The 17,099-nt window shown below is 58.1% G+C and overlaps 1 protein-coding gene across 7 annotated transcripts in view; it reads right to left on the bottom strand.

The window, feature by feature from the left end:
- Nucleotides 1–16,108, bottom strand: part of STIM1 (stromal interaction molecule 1) — a 96,995-nt gene extending 80,887 nt beyond the window's left edge. For 4 of the 7 annotated variants that reach the window (XM_082048620.1, XM_082048624.1, XM_082048619.1 and 1 more), the window contains exon 1: nt 15,859–16,107. In XM_082048620.1, the coding sequence (XP_081904746.1) occupies nt 15,859–15,967 (109 nt within the window). In that variant the 5' untranslated portion in view covers nt 15,968–16,107. Of the gene's footprint in view, nt 1–15,858 lie in introns of all 7 variants that reach the window. The other 3 variants (XM_082048623.1, XM_082048618.1, XM_082048621.1) reach the window with 2 other exon arrangements.
- Nucleotides 16,109–17,099: the final 991 nt, after the last annotated feature.

Raw genomic sequence — 17,099 nt, 5'->3', positions numbered from 1 at the left:
CCCAGCACAAGCACCGAGGTAATACAAGCACTGACACCTTGGAAGCTTTTATAGTGCCACATTAAACAGGAAGAGATGCTCCAACCCAACAGAAGAGATGCTCCAACCCAACAGAAGAGATGCTCCAACCCAACGGGAAGAGATGCTCCAACCCAACGGGAAGAGATGCTCCAACCCAACAGAAGAGATGCTCCAACCCAACGGGAAGAGATGCTCCAACCCAACGGGAAGAGATGCTCCAACCCAACAGGACGAGATGCTCCAACCCAACAGGAAGAGATGCTCCAACCCAACAGGAAGAGATGCTCCAACCCAACAGGAAGAGATGCTCCAACCCAACAGGAAGAGATGCTCCAACCCAACAGGAAGAGATGCTCCAACCCAACAGGAAGAGATGCTCCAACCCAACAGGAAGAGATGCTCCAACCCAACAGGAAGAGATGCTCCAACCCAACAGAAGAGATGCTCCAACCCAACAGAAGAGATGCTCCAACCCAACAGAAGAGATGCTCCAACCCAACGGGAAGAGATGCTCCAACCCAACGGGAAGAGATGCTCCAACCCAACGGGAAGAGATGCTCCAAAACAACGGGAAGAGATGCTCCAACCCAACGGGAAGAGATGCACCAACCCAACAGAAGAGATGCTCCAACCCAACGGGAAGAGATGCTCCAACCCAACGGGAAGAGATGCTCCAACCCAACAGAAGAGATGCTCCAACCCAACAGGAAGAGACGCTCCAACCCAACGGGAAGAGATGCTCCAATCCAACAGGAAGAGATGCTCCAACCCAACAGAAGAGATGCTCCAACCCAACGGGAAGAGATGCTCCAACCCAACAGAAGAGATGCTCCAACCCAACAGGAAGAGACGCTCCAACCCAACAGGAAGAGATGCTCCAACCCAACGGGAAGAGATGCTCCAACCCAAGAGAAAGAGATGCTCCAACCCAACTGGAAGAGATGCTCTCTTCCTTCAGGCGGCACCAGGGGAGAAGGTGCCACGAGTTTTCTGCTCCGCTTCACGCTGGGCGACTTCCCTGCACCAAACGTCTCTGTTCTCACGTTCTGCACCAAACCATTCATGTGCACTTCTACAACACTGACATGAACACTCTGTTAAACAACAAAACCTTTCTCTTCTTCCCCTCTGAGGCATTTTTTTTATTAAGACAGTTGTATTCTGGTGCGACGCCCAAGAAGCCACATAGTTGCATTTGCAGTATATATATAAAGTTTGCCACAACGAAGCAAACCTTCATTAACGTAATTTCAAAAGAATTCGGCCAATATCAAAGGACGGAGACACTGTGCCAACCCCACACGGCTCCCATGCAAACACCGCACGGAGACGGGCGGCTGTAAAACGGGTTGAGAACAGCAGAACTGTTGTTCATTTACACTTTGCGTCAATAACGATGAGCGGTGGAGGAAGGCTGCAGGGAGAACACCACGACTGAAGAGAAAGCGCTCTCGGCATTAGCTCCAGCCCCTCGAAACGCTGCCCAGGGCGGCACAGGCTGCTCCCCACAGCAAAGCAGAGGCAGCAGGAAACAGGTAGGAGAGTTATGGAAGCAAAGGGAAACCATTCCTCGCAGGAAAAAGATGCTCCTCTCAGAAATCCACATCCTAGCGGGACTCTGCTCAGCCAGAACTGGCCTCGGGCAACCCCGGCCTTGCTGGATAATGAATATTTCACACCCCAACCCAACCCTTTCATCTGCCTTCCCCAGGGACTGGCACGACAAGAAGCCCGTGTCTGGCTTTGAGATTCAAGTGTCACAGAACCACAGTGTCCTGAGCTGGAGGGACCCACAGATCATGGAGTCCAATGCTGTCCCTGCACAGGACACCCCACAGGTCACCCCGTGTGTCTGGGGACGGTGTCCAGTCTCTTGTTGAACACTGTCAGGTTGGGGCCGTGACCCCTCCCTGGGGAGCCTGTTCAGTGTCCAGCACCTCTGGGGAAGAACCTTTTCCTCATGTCCCACTGACCCCCCTGGCACATCTGCTGCCGTTCCCGGGCTCTGTCACTGTCACCGAGCAGAGCTCACCCTGCCCCTCCTGCTCCTGCTGAGGAACCTGCAGCCCATGAGCTCTGCCCTCAGGCTGCTCTGCTCCAGCTCAGCAAACCCAGGGACTGCAGCCGCTCCTCACACGGCTTCCCCTCCAAACCTTCACCAGCTCCACGGCCTCTGCACCCTCTCCAGCAGCTTTATCTCCTCTTTTTAAACTGTGGATACTGTGTGGCTTCCCCCATGAGCACAGCCTGCGAGAAGCGGTGTATTCGCCACCCCGGCTGCTCCTCCATGGACTCGTTTCGGGAGGTGTGGGAGCGGTGCCGTGGGGCCGGTGACCCGCACACAAACAGATTCACATCAAGGCGCCAAATGTACTCGCCAAGCCAACCCAGTCTCGAGCAAATCCCCCGGTAGGAACGGCTCCTCCGCCGTGCCCGGAGATGATGGATGTCCCACCGAGCGCACATGTGTGAGAGGGTTCAAGTCCCAGCTCTGCCAAACGACTTCCTGCATGACAATATCTCTGCAATTTAATCCTTCGTTTGAAACAGGATGACTAGTGCTTCCACAACCTACAGTACGATGAGGTGAAACATACTGGAGATCGCCAGGAACTCTGAGAAGTTTGCAGTGACGTTCCAGCAGACACTGGAGAGAAACCACCTTTGCTCACCGGTCCCCTCTGGACTCTAAACATGGAGCAAGAGTTGGGTTTGTATTAAAAATTAATCTCCCAACCCCAAAGGAATCATAAGTACAACCATAATAGCGAAAGAAGAGGTGGGGTGAAATGAGGCCAAAACTCAAATCCTGGGGGCGGTTTTGGGCCCTTCAGCTCAGGGCTCAAAATGGCGGCACCAGGGGTGGCGGGATCACCTCAGTGCACAAAATGGCGGCATGAGTGGCACCAAAATCACCTCAATACACAAAATGGCGGCACCGGGGGATCAAAATCACCTCAGTGCACAAAATGGCAGCATGAGTGGCACCAAAATCACCTCAGTGCACAAAATGGCGGCATGAGTGGCACCAAAATTACCTCAATACACAAAATGGCGGCATGAGTGGCACCAAAATCACCTCTGTGCACAAAATGGCGGCATGAGTGGCACCAAAATCACCTCAGTGCACAAAATGGCGGCATGAGTGGCACCAAAATCACCTCAGTGCACAAAATGGCGGCATGAGTGGCACCAAAATCACCTCAGTGCACAAAATGGCGGCACCAGGGGCATCAAAATCACTTCAGTGCACCAAATGGCAGTGCTGGTGGCACCAAAATCACCTGAGGGCTGAAGAAAGGCCTTGAGGTGCTGGACCGAGTGGAGAGAAGGGAACGGAGCTGGTGAGGGGCTGCAGCACAATGTGATGGAGCGGCTGAGGGACCTGGGGGTTTAGCTGGAGAACAGGAGCTGAGGGGAGACCTTCTGATCTCTGAACTGCCTGAAAGGAGCTTGGAGCCAGGGGGGTCGGGCTCTGCTCCCCAGGAACAAGCGCCAGGAGCAGAGGAAACGGCCTCAAGTTGCGCCAGGGGAGGTTGAGGTTGGATGTGGGAACAATTTCTTCCCCAAAGGGCTGTGGGGCATTGGAACAGGCTGCCCAGGGCAGTGCTGGAGTCACCATCCCTGGAGGGCTGGACAGACGGACAGGAGGTTCTCAGGACCTGGGGCAGGGACAGGGATGGGTTATGGTTGGACTCAGTGATTTCAAGGGTCTCTTCCAACCCAAATGACCCTGTGACTCTTCTCACACCCCGGACAACCCTCACTTCAGTACGGATGCTCTCGGCACAAACCGAGCGGAGCGGCCACGTCCCCGCGGTCACAGCCCGGCTGGTTTTGCTGCTCCCCCTACACAGAGCCTGGTTAAATCAGTTCTTGCCGAGGTGCTGGATCCTCCAGCCTCAGCAGCTCAGGAGGGGGGACAGGATGATGGCAACACTGGGATTAGTGGCTCCCTGTGCTCAGGGTACCTGTGCAGAGACTGACCATTGTTCCTACACCACAGCAGCACAAGCAGAAAACAGGCGGAGGGGCCGGGGAGCCCGCGGGGACGCCGCCTGTCTCCTCACAGCAGGCCCAGGGAACAGAAAAGCATCCCAGACATTTCACCTTGTTAGGCTGAGCGGCTGAAAATAGCTACGAGATGAAAAACAAACCAGTTGGACAAGTTGTCCGACCCGCAGCGCGAGCAGCGAGCGGGAGGAGAGGACGGACTGTGTCCTGACCTGAGCTCTCCCTGCCGCTTGTCACTGCAAAAGGGACAATCCCCAGCTGATTAAAGCTCCCTGATAACCCACGGAAAGGAACAGGTACCTCCAGAGAGCAGCTCCCCCATCTAACAGGGGTGAAGAGATGAAAGGACCGGCTGAAGATACCGATCTCTGCAGGAATGGCATTGAGATTAAGATACAGCTTCTACATTACAAAGGGTGAGCCTCACCCTCACCAAGTCACACAGACATGAAACATTTTTTCTCCTTTATCAAGAAGGGAAAAAAAAAAATATAAAAGAAAAAGAGGTGGGAGAAAAAAATGCCAAGAGCTGTCACCTCCCACTGCTCGCAGCAGCTGTGAGCAACAGCGCAGAACTCATCGGCCTGCAGCGTGGGAGGGGGCGACAGTGCCCCCAGATGCCCCCTTCCACCTCTTTAACGATGCTGAAACAAATGAGAAACAGGAAAAACTGATTATCTGCAAAGCACTGAGAACAAATCTTCAGGAAACGGCGTGGCCCACGAGAAACCAGAGAGAGCAGAGCAATCCCCGGGGTGTAGCACCACGGGATGGATGCTGGGCACCGCGGTGCTGCCGCGGTCCAGAGACACCCCAATAACCCACAGGACCGTCCGGAGACACCCCGATGTTCATTAGGACCAGTCCTGAGACACCCTGATGTTCCACAGGACAGGAAGCACTTCCCTGGATTCCAGAGATCATGGCCATAGAAACACAGGGTCATTTTGGTTGGACAAGCCCCTCGAGATCATGGAGTCCACCCGTTCCCCAGCCCTGCCCCATGTCCTGAGAACCTCCTGTCCGTCTGTCCAGCCCTCCAGGGATGGTGACTCCAGCACTGCCCTGGGCAGCCTGTTCCAATGCCCCACAGCCCTTTGGGGAAGAAATTGTTCCCACATCCAACCTCAACCTCCCCTGGCGCAACTTGAGGCCGTTTCCTCTGCTCCTGGCGCTTGTTCCTGGGGAGCAGAGCCCGACCCCCCTGGCTCCAAGCTCCTTTAGGGAGTTCAGAGCTCAGAAGGTCTCCCCTCAGCTCCTGTTCTCCAGCTGAACCCCCAGGTCCCTCAGCCGCTCCATCACACTTGTGCTCCAGCCCCTCACCAGCTCCGTTCCCTTCTCTCCACTCGCTCCAGCACCTCAAGGCCTTTCTTCAGCCCTCAGGTGATTTTGGTGCCACTGGCGCCGCCATTTTGTGCACTGAGGGGATTTTGGTGCCGCCATTTTGAGCCCTGAGCTGAGGGGCCCAGAACTGCCCCAAGGTTGGCGGTTTGTCCTCCCCAGGTCCCAGCACAGGGACGGTCACTGCCCTGGGCCCGCTGGCCACCCCGGTGCTGGTCCCAGCCAGGATGCTGGTGGCCTCTTGGCCACCTGGGCACACGCTGGCTCATGTTCAGCCGCTGCCACCAACACCCCCAGGGCCTTTTCCAGCCGCTGTTCCCCAGCTGCAGCGTCCATGGGGTTGGTGTGACCCAGCGCAGGACCCGGCATTGGCCTTGCTGACCCTCAGACCATTGTCCTCAGCCCGTCGATCCAGCCGGGCAGATCCTCTGTAGAACTGCCCAGCGCACGATGTTCACAAACCAGGGGCACAGACACGTCCTGCTTTCCTGATCCCTGCCTCAGTTTTTATAAAGGAAAAAAATAAACTATTTCCACTTCTCATTTTGGAGTTCAAATAACAGATACACCATGAAACAACAAGCAACACCGAGTCACCACCTCCTGTCCAAAGTGCTCGGAGATGGTCTTGAATCAACCATTTCCACACAGATGTTTGTGGGATTTCTGTTTGTTTTACCCCCTAGGCAGTTGGCACCACTGTAGAGAGGACAACCCAGACCCCGACCCACCGCAGGGACACCAGAAACTGGTGCAAGCTCCAAGTCTCCGTGAGGACACCCTGGTTTGATCCCTGAGCAACGAGCTCTAACACCCGAGAACAACAACAGCCCAACAGCCGACTGTTCTGGGGGCTCCTCCCGCGCCCCCAATCCCGCAGCTTCTCACAACATGACACGCTTTGATTGTCGCCTTAAAACTGCAAAGCGGCCAAACCAAAGCCACTCAGGTGGCGTTAATAACAGCAGCTACTCGGGAAATTATATTTTCAGAAATTATTTCTCCCCCTCACAAGAACAGGTTTTACCCTGCGTCTGTCTGTACCAAGGGAAAACCAGCTTTCTTAGGCTGCTCAGCCGTTCCTTATGCACTGGCGCTGTCACAAACCTAACACACGCTTTAATCCCGGATTATTCCTCCCTTCTGCAATGCCCGGTTTAACCAGACCGGCTGTTCAACCAGAGCCGCTCGCCTGCGACTCAGACGCGGAACATTCCTCAAGTTCTTGTGTTTATGACGTTTCTGGCCTCTGACAATCGCAGAATTTCAGGCACCAAACCCTGAAGGAATGAATTAAACTGACCTCAAAACTCTGCCCTTCGGGGATGTAAGAGCCGCTCGGCTCTGAAAATAGCGCCTTTTCTTGCAAAATACGCGGCGTGAGCGCTGTTTGCTAACAAACGTCACGGCGCCCATCGGACCGGCGACTTTAAGAAGGAATTGGACTCCGATTGTCTCTTTGATCAAAGCCGATGTTTGTGTTATTAAATACGTTTTGCCGGTTCCCAATCTTTTCCGCACCCGACCCTTCAGCACCGGGACGTGCTCCTTGGCTGCCCAATTAATGAACGCTCTGATTAAGTTACAAAAGACGCACCCGTCGTTAACCAATTGACCACCTGCAGAACCAGGGGGTGTTTTTCAGATCCTCCTGCGCGACAAGAGGGAGACAGGAGGTTCAGCAATAATAACACTTTGAAGCAGAGCGCTTGGTTTGTTAATTCATTGATGTACTGTAGGCAAGAAACTAATCAATTAGCACTAACTCCGTAGATTATTTTTTACTATAGATGTATTGTAAAAATGTCTAAAAACTGTAAGGATTACGCAACAATTGTGAGAATATAAGCAGAACCGACTCCGCTGTTCGGTTTATTTCGGGCTGAGCGTCACCTGAACAGCCACGTCCACACTTTATTGGGGAAACGGGGTGGCAAAGATCAACATAAGTGACTAGTTTTCCAAGTTTAGCCCGTGTTATATCTGATTACTGTGCTATCAATACAATGAAAGCGGAGGAATTCTGAAGGAGTTTTAGCACAACGTGTTGCACGCGGCTTTTATAAAAGGTTTTTGTTTCTTAAGAAACTCTGAGTGAGCTGTGTGGCCATGGTTTTACTGCTCACAGTCAGCGCACGAGCCCAATTCAGGTTCGATATTGATCATTCAGCTTCAGTAGATCCACACTCAATATAACGAACCATTTAGAGACATACGGTTGTGTGATTTTCAATACACTCTTTGCTTCGTGCTACTTGGTAAACTGGACTTGCTAAAACGTGAAGCTGTAAAGCTCTGCTCGTATTTACCAAAACCAACTACAAACCGCACTGAACACTCGCAAGATCAGGTTTATCTCCCATTGTGCTGGGGAGCAGAGCCCGACCCCCCTGGCTCCAAGCTCCTTTCAGGCAGTTCAGAGATCAGAAGGTCTCCCCTCAGCTCCTGTTCTCCAGCTGAACCCCCCAGGTCCCTCAGCCGCTCCATCACATTGTGCTCCAGCCCCTCACCAGCTCCGTTCCCTTCTCTCCACTTGCTCCAGCACCTCAAGGCCTTTCTTCAGCCCTCAGGTGATTTTGGTGCCACTGGCGCCGCCATTTTGTGCGCTGAGGGGATTTTGGTGCCGCCATTTTGAGCCCTGAGCTGAGGGGCCCAAAACCTCCCCCAGGGTTGGTGGTTTGGCCCCCCCAGGTCCCAGCACAGGGACGGTCACTGCCCTGGCCCTGCTGGACACACCAGGAGCACGTCCCGGTGCTGAAGGGTCGGGTGCGGAACAGATTGGGAACCAGCAAAACGTATTTAATAATACAAACGTCGCATTCCCCACGCAGTAAATATCAGAGTGAACCCGCCACCCAACTCTTCATTGCACTTCTCTTCAAGAAATCCCAACGTTGTTCTGCACAGCGCAGAACCCCAAATCACTCCCCGTGGAACCGAGACACCAAACGTGGTGGCAGCAGCACAGACTCGCTTTTCACGCTGAAGAACCTTCTCTCTGCCAGCCCTGAGGAGCAAGAGGATCACACCGCGGATCGAACCCTTGGACTTGTGCTTTGTGTGCCAGAAAATGAACCACGCAGGAGCTGCTTAAAATGAAGGTGAAGGAGAAACTGAGCCGTGCCAGGGAGACGAGAGGCAGGCGGAACAGGCGCTGCCCACACGCATCCCATTTACATCAGAGAGGTTCTCCTGCCCCTCTGCTCTGCCCTGGGGAGACCACACCTGGAATATTGTGTCCAGCTGTGGCCCCTCAGTTCCAGCAGGACAGGGAACTGCTGCAGAGAGTCCAGCGCAGCCACCAAGATGCTGGAGGGAGTGGAGCATCTCCCGTGTGAGGAAAGGCTGAGGGAGCTGGGGCTCTGGAGCTGGACAAGAGGACACTGAGGGGGGACTCATTCCTGGGGATCAATATGGAAAGGGGGAGTGTCAGGAGGATGGAGCCAGGCTCTTCTGGTGACAACCAGTGACAGGACAAGGGGCAGTGGGTGCAAAATGGAACACAGGAGGTTCCACTTGAATATGAGAAGCAACTTGTTGGGGGTGAGGGTGTCAGAGCCTGGCCCAGGCTGCCCAGGGGGTTGTGGAGTCTCCTTCTGTGCAGACATTCCAACCCCCTGGACACCTTCCTGTGTAACCTCAGCTGGGTGTTCCTGCTCCGGGGGGGATTGCACTGGATGAGCTTTCCCGGTCCCTTCAACCCCTGACATTCCAGGACTCCGTGACCTGCAGCCCCAGCATCAAACCACAGCCCTGCGCTGGGCGGCAGCAGCTCCGAGGCTGCACCTGCAACACAAGAGCACAAACCAGCCAAAGTCCCGGTATTAATAGCGCCGGCCGTGACGCAGCGAGGGCGAGCGAGTCCCCTCCGCCAGCTCCGGTGTCTGACAGCGGCCAAAGCCACGTCCCGGCTCATCTCCAGCGCCAGCGGCACACGGGCGGCTCAGCACATCCCACCAGCGGGAATCCCGGTAGGGACCGGCGCACCCCCCCCGCTCGCTCCGCCCGCTGCCGGGTTTATAACCCCCACTCCATATTTGTTTTCCAAGCGAAGCTGATTAACGAAGTAAACAGTTCTTTCAACGCTAAGAGGTTGTGCAATCCCGACTTTCAAAACCAAAACGCCGGTTACACTGGAGCAGCCGAGGGTGACCCAGAATCGGGGCTCGGGGAACCCCGGCTGCACCAGGGCCGCTGGAAACCCTTTTAGGAGAATGGGGGGACAGAGACGGAGCAGAAACCAGGATCTGGGGATAAAACCAGCGTCTCCGGGGCTGTTTTCCGTGCGGATCCCAGAAACCTGAACACGAGCTTTGCTGGTGTGTGTCTGCACCGGCACAACCCCGCAGCTGAAAGCTCCTCTTTATTTTGGGGAACCAAATAAGAAACTATTCTTACACATGACGTACGCCAAGAAGACGAGTGAATATTTAAAGCCTGCGGTGCCTCAGTTGAATGAGATGGGCCACAAGCACATTTCGGGGAACTTACTATTGAATGCATTGTGTTCATACCCTATGCTGCTGTATTCTCACAGTGAGCTTTATCAACCTAATACTGCAGCATGGTGACCGGATCTCATGGATGAATCTTTACATAGCTGATCCATAGCAGCTGGGTTTAGAAGATAAGACGTTTTCTGAACTGAAATGTTAAAGATTGCCCCAAACCCCAAGAGCTCAGCCCCCCCGCCACCAACGCTGCTCGGCAGAGCACGAGGAAAGCGGCTTTGCACCGAAATCAATCACTAAACCATGATAACATCCATGTTCTGGTGCCGCTGAGCGCGGCCGCGGGTCCCGGGCGGCGCAGGGACAGACCCGGAGGCCAAACGCACCAGGTCCGTCCAGCCCCGTCTCCATCCACGAGGCCACGACGGTGCCACAAGACAATCGCCCAGCTCTCAGAACAGCGATTCCTCCAGATGAGCCGCATTCCTACACGAGCTCCAGGCTGCGCAACCCGCCGGGGCTCCCAGCCCGGCTGCAAAAGGACACCGGCTATTCCCTGGCAGAGTTTTCTCCGTATTCTCCAAAGCTATTTGTCCTCCCCAAAGCAACGTCCGCTCAGGGGAACCGGAGCCCAAACCCTCTGAAGTAGCTGTAGTGCAAAGCTCAGCAGGTCTGTGCGGCTCCGGGTGGCGCGGGGAGGCGCGTTGGGACAAGCCCGCTGTGGGTCGCGCTCCCGCCCCACGCTGCGGAGGATTCGGGGGGTCCCAACACCCCACAAAAGGATTAAATCCCGCAGTGGGCGTTTACACGGCACCGGAGGGGACGGAACAGCAGAGAGCGGCCGGATGGACCGAACCCCAGGGAACAGCGCGGGTTTGACGCCGAGAACCCAAAAGCATCTCATGGCTGCGGCGGCTGGATCAGAGCTCCGGCAAAGGAACAGAGGCTGAATGTGAATTTTGGCAGCACCGGATCACCGTGCCGACGTGTTCAGTTACCCGAGGAACCCGCGATGACGTCGTTTGAATCGGCGGGTAAGGAAGTAACCAGGCGTCTGTCCCCCCGGCGCACGATGGCCGAGTCCCGTCCTCCCCACGGGCCAGAACACGGCACCGTCATTTCCAAACCCAAAACAAGCACTTTCCAAGCCGGACATTCTGTAGTAAAGGTGAATTCTCAATAAAACCCCGTGTCTGAGGGCGACAAGCACAGGAGGGCTTGGACACAGCATCGTCCGCCAGACAGTAATATTTCCCCCCAATCACATTAATCTTCAGTGAAACACCTGTGGCTGTAGCTCCCATCACACTCAATTCGTCCAACAACAACACCCCTTGTTTTCAGGTCCAACTGTGAGCAGACCCTGTTGGGTTTTCCTTCGATACCACCTGAACACCTTTGTAACCTGCGTTCTGGTAACACCCCGAACCGGGCTGGGTAACACCCGCACCCGCCAAACACAACCCCAACAGCAGAAAACCGCCCCAGGAACAGCGTGAGCGAGGAACCGAGAGCGGGAATTGAAGGAGCAGCGGTTGTACCACAGCACAAGATTAAATGACACTAAACAAGGCTGAGGGGGACGCGGATTTGCAGCGTTTCCACGTCATCGTGCGCAGCCGGAGCAGGAATTCACCACAATTAATGCAACGGGAGTTCATCCTGGTCACCCAGAGCCAGCCGGTGTTCTGCGCATCCCCGGCGCTAGAGCATCAACACTTCGCCGCCCAACGCGCCGAAAAGAGCAGAGCGGCACCCACGCCGGTGCCGGTGAACGCCGCTGGGTGACAAACAGCCTACCAACCTCAAAACTTCAACCAAGACGCATGTCAAACTTTGGCCAAACGCTCCCCATGACCCCACGTGGAGATTGTCAGGAGAAACACGAACAACACCTAAAGGAGTCGGGCCCGCACAGCCGGCACCGCAGCAAGCGGAGAGAGGGAAAACAACCATCACAGTATCACAGTATGTCTGGGATTGGAAGGGCCCTGGAAAGCTCATCCAGTGCAATCCCCCCATGGAGCAGGAACGCCCAGATGAGGTTACACAGGAAGGTGTCCAGGCGGGTTGGAATGTCTGCACAGAAGGAGACTCCACAACCTCCCTGGGCAGCCTGTTCCAGGCTCTGCCACCCTCACCAGGAAGAAGTTTCTTCTCAAATTTCAGTGGAACCTCCTGTGTTCCAGCTTGATCCCATTACCCCTTGTCCTACCATTGTTTGCCACCGAGAAGAGCCTGACTCCATCCTCGTGGCACTCACCCTTTAGATATTTATAAACATTAATAAGGTCCCCCCTCAGTCTCCTCTTCTCCAAACTAAAGAGCCCCAGCTCCCTCAGCCTTTCCTCACACGGGAGATGCTCCACTCCCTGCAGCATCTTGGTGGCTGCGCTGGACCCTCTCCAGCAGTTCCCTGTCCTGCTGGAACTGAGGGGCCACAACTGGACACAAGATTCCAGGTGTGGTCTCCCCAGGGCAGAGCAGAGGGGCAGGAGAACCTCTCTGACCTACTGACCACCCCCTTCTAACCCACCCAGGTACCATTGGCTTCCTGGCCACAAGGGCCCAGTGCTGGCTCATGGTCACCCTGCTGTCCCCAGGACCCCCAGCTCCCTTTCCCCTACACTGCTCTCTAATATGGAATTTCCCAACCTATACTGGAACCTGGGGCTGTTCCTGCCCAGATGCAGGACTCTACACTTGCCCTTGTTAAATTTCATCAGGTTATTCCCCGGGGGGAACGTTGGTAATAACCACGAGGAGCCCCCCTGCCCCTCCGAGGGTGTGCGAGGGACACGGGGCTGCGACCGGTCCTTCTAAAAATAACCAATCCCCGCTAAAAATAACCAATCCTGCTAAAAATAACCGGCGGCGGGTGCAAACAATGAGAGCGGGTGCTGCCGGGGCGCCGGCACATCCCGCGGCACCGCGCCGGCCGGGCGCAGACCTGCCCGCGCCAAGCGCTCCAGCACCAAACACCGCGCAACAGCGTCTGCTCTGGTCACCAACGCTTCACTTTTCTCCGTGGGCAAAACGACACGTTTTCCGTGAAAAAATCAATCTCGGGAGTGAGAAACACGTAGTAATGTTGGGTGAAGGCGCCGATGCATCGCGTGCAGGAATCCAAGCGATTGCTGCGACTCGGGAGGCTGCTCTGCAAACAGCTCCCTGCATCCCCTGAGATAACCCTGCACAGGGAAAGGGCACCGCGCCGCGCGTTTTACCCTTAAAATCACGCACAACGGAACAGGAACCCTTTATCTTGTGAAAAATGCACCAAAAATAGACCCTTTCGCTTTGCAGAAGTGAAGAAAAACCTACTGTGGGGAGAGCACAACCCACGTTTTGTGTGTGGAACGGTGTCCTGTGCTGGGGATACTCCTGATTCTGTGTGTGAACAGTGTGCCGTGCTGGGGATACTCCTCATTGTGTGTGTGAACAGTGTGCTGGGGATACTCCTCATTGTGTGTGTGAACAGTGTGCTGGGGATACTCCTCATTGTGTGTGAACAGTGTCCTGTGCTGGGGATACTCCTCATTGTGTGTGTGAACAGTGTGCTGGGGATACTCCTCATTGTGTGTGAACAGTGTGCTGGGGATACTCCTCATTGTGTGTGTGAACAGTGTGCTGGGGATACTCCTCATTGTGTGTGAACAGTGTGCTGTGCTGGGGATACTCCTCATTGTGTGTGAACAGTGTGCTGGGGATACTCCTCATTGTGTGTGAACAGTGTGCTGGGGATACTCCTCATTGTGTGTGAACAGTGTGCTGGGGATACTCCTCATTGTGTGTGAACAGTGTGCTGGGGATACTCCTCATTGTGTGTGAACAGTGTGCTGGGGATACTCCTCATTGTGTGTGAACAGTGTGCTGGGGATACTCCTCATTGTGTGTGTGAACAGTGTGCTGGGGATACTCCTCATTGTGTGTGAACAGTGTGCTGGGGATACTCCTCATTGTGTGTGTGAACAGCGTCCTATTCTTACACTATTCCCCGACCTGCCAGCAGCAGCTCCAAAGCTGAAAAGCAAATGGCCCAGGGCTCTCTGAGGACACATTAAGCTGCATTAGCAGCGAGCAGCGGCCGAACTTCCCCAGCCGGGGCCGCTCAGAGCGAACAAATCCCTTCTTGACCACACGGTTTGGGTCCCAGCCCTGGCACGGTCCCATGTGCTGCTCTGCGGGTTTTGCAACCCAAATTGTGACAAAAAAGTCCCCTTTGTGCAGGAAAACCCCACCTGTAGGTGATTTGATTCAGTATTTCAGGGCTCTGCTCGGCTCGGAGAGGAGCGAGCGAGCAGCTGAATCACCAGGGCCGGTCCTGCGGGGCCTCCAAAAATAACCGCTCTGGAAATTCCTGGGAGGCACAAACCTGGCTCCGCTGGAGATCCAGTTTCCTCCACGGAGCAGAACGGGCCGGAGGGCTCGGGATTGGGCATGGGGGGCACAAAGAGCAGCCCCTCACAGAGCAACTCGCGTGCAGGTCAGCGTGAGCGTAAAACAAACAAAAACGGGCGAGTCACACAGGCGACATAAATCACCACGTTGCCGCGACGGAACAATCTGCCTGCCCAGGAACCAGACGCCGAGTTCCCGATCGCTCGCCCGATACGGCGCTTCCAGGGACGTGCCCTGTTCTCACCAACCGGCTCCGTACACGGCGAGATCTCCTCCTGGCAACGCGGTCGCGGCGCTCTGATCCGAGCCGGCGCGGCCGCCCACACCTGCGCCAGCCCGGAGCCAAAACCCGCCCGGCTCCGGGGCACCGAGCACCGGGGTAGAACCACAGTGTCCTGAGCTGGAGGAACCCGCAGATCATGGAGTCCAATGTCTGTCCCCACACAGGACACCCCCCAGGTCACCCCGTGTGTCTGAGGACGGTGTCCAGTCTCTTGTTGAACAGGTTGGGGCCGTGACCCCTCCCTGGGGAGCCTGTTCAGTGTCCAGCACCCCTGGGGAAGAACCTTTTCCCCATGTCCCACTGCCCCTCCCTGTCCTGTGGCCGGCGGGACCCTCAGAGCAGAACAACACTCAGGGTTCTGTCCCTCAGCTCTGACCTCGGGGGCCGCCACAAGGACACGACAGACGGCAGAGCCCACAAGTCCCCCATGAGACCCCCGCCCTGGGGTTACCGGGGACCCTCGGGGGTGCTGGAGACACCTGGCCCTTGTGGGACCCCCGGCTTGGGGGGCCTTGCCCTTGGGAGGTTCCCGGTGGCACCGGGGTGTCCTCTGGCCCTGACCCTGCTCGGGGGGTTCGGGGACCCTGCTCGGGGGGGTTCGGGGACCCTGCTCGGGGGGGTTACCGGGGACCCTGCTCGGGGGGGTTACCGGGGACCCTGCTCGGGGGGTTCGGGGCCCCCGCTGCTGCTCCTTGGGGGGTCCTGCTTGGTTCCCAACTCTCCTGTCGCCCCGTCCCCACCTCTCCACACCCAGACCCCGAGAGCGGCTGCCACCCCCCCACGGCCCCAGGGACCCCCTGGGGGCTCCGTGTGCCGGGGCCGCCGGGACCGCACCGGCCGGGCCAGCGGGGGCTTCCCCGCCGCTCTGCGGGTTTGGGGGCAGCGGGAGCGGCTCAGCCAGGCCGGGCTCAGCCAGGCCGGGCTCAGCCAGGCCGGGCTCAGCCAGGCCGGGCTCAGCCAGCCCGCGGGAGCCCTGCCCAGCTGAGACCGTCCTTAAAACACCGCGAACGGGCAGCAAAGCGGCCGGACACCCGCGGCGACACCCCCGCGCCCGCAAAGCGCCCGTTGCGAAAACAAACACGGAGTATTTTTGGTGCTCCGACCCTCGGCCCGAGCGCCGCGGGGCCCGAACCGCGGCCGGGACGGCGACTCGCACCCGAACCCACCAGAAACCGCCTCGAAAACCACGGAACTCGCCCCAAAACGGAGTCGCGGCCGGTTGGCGGGACTGGGGGAACCTGCCCGGAGCCACCGGGGCTGGGGACCCGCGGGGACACCGGACACACGGGGCGGCTGCGGCCCCGGTCAGCGGGCCGGGGGGTCCCGCGGGGGTCCCGCCGGGCTCACCTGCGATGGGGGTCTCGTCCAGGTGCGGCCCGGGCGGCCGCTCGGCCCGGCCGGGCTGCAGCAGGAGCCCGCAGAGCAACCAGAGCGCCAGTCCCGCCCGCAGATCCATGTCCCCGCCGCTGTCAGCTCCTCCTCGGCATGGGCAGCGCCGCCGGGCCGGCCGCTCGGCTCCGCTCGGCTCCGCCGGCAGCTGCGGGAGCGCCCGTCAGTCCGCGCCGCTCCCGCCCGGGAACCGCTCCGGCCCGGGAGCCGCCGCCCGCCCCGGAAACAGCCCCGGGCCGCCCCCCCGCCCCCCGCAGTGAGCTCGCCCGGGGAGCCTCCCCCCCCCCCCCGCGCCGCAGTGGTCTCTCCCGGGAGAGCCCTGCTCCCCCCGTTCTCCTCGGCAGTGGGCTCTACCGGGACACCCCCGCTCCCCTCCGCGCTCCTCAGCAGTGGGCTCTACCGGGACAACCCTGCCCCCCCCGCCCCGCCGTAACCTCTCCCCGCTGCGCTCCTTCCCCCCACCCTCCTCACCAGTGGTCTCTCCCGGGACACCCCCCCCCCCCCCGCCCGGTGGTCTCGCCCAGCCCCCCCCCGCTGCGCACCGGGTCTTGGCGCGCCGCCGCGCGCTCGCTGACAGGGGGCGGAGCCACGCCGGGCTCTCCGCCAGTGGGCACCGCCCCGCGCCGCCGCCCGGCCAATCAGCGGCGGGCAGCTGGCCACGCCCCCCGCTTCCTCACCCCGCGCTCGCCGCTGAGCCGCAGCGGCCTCTGGCGGCCGCAGGGAGACGGGCGCGGGGCGCGGGTGGGAGACACCGGCACCCCCAGCCCGCGACACCGGGGAACACTTGTCACACAATCCCAGGGTGTCGGGGGGGCCCAGGGGTCCCAGCCCCACTGCCCCGGGCTGGGGGTGCCGTGTCTGCAGAGCCCCCGCGGCTGTGACACACACAGAGCGGGGACGGGGACAGACACACTCACCCCCCGTGAACAGCCTCACCTGCCACTGCCCCCCCGCAGCCGGGTGTCCCCCATGAGACCCCCGCCCTGGGGTTACCGGGGACCCTCGGGGGTGCTGGAGACACCTGGCCCTTGTGGGACCCCCAGCTTGGGGGGCTTGGCCCTTGGGAGGTTCCCGGTGGCACCGGGGTGTCCTCTGGCCCTGACCCTGCTCGGGGGGGTTACCGGGGACCCTGCTCGGGGGGGTTACCGGGGACCCTGCTCGGGGGGTTTGGGGACCCTGCTCGGGGGGGTTACCGGGGA

This window comes from Streptopelia decaocto (genome assembly GCF_964273445.1).
Source record: "Streptopelia decaocto genome assembly, chromosome: 1".
In the NCBI taxonomy this organism is placed as follows: domain Eukaryota; kingdom Metazoa; phylum Chordata; class Aves; order Columbiformes; family Columbidae; genus Streptopelia; species Streptopelia decaocto.
Note: the sequence above shows the minus strand (reverse complement) of the source record. Positions and strands in the feature narration are given on the sequence as shown.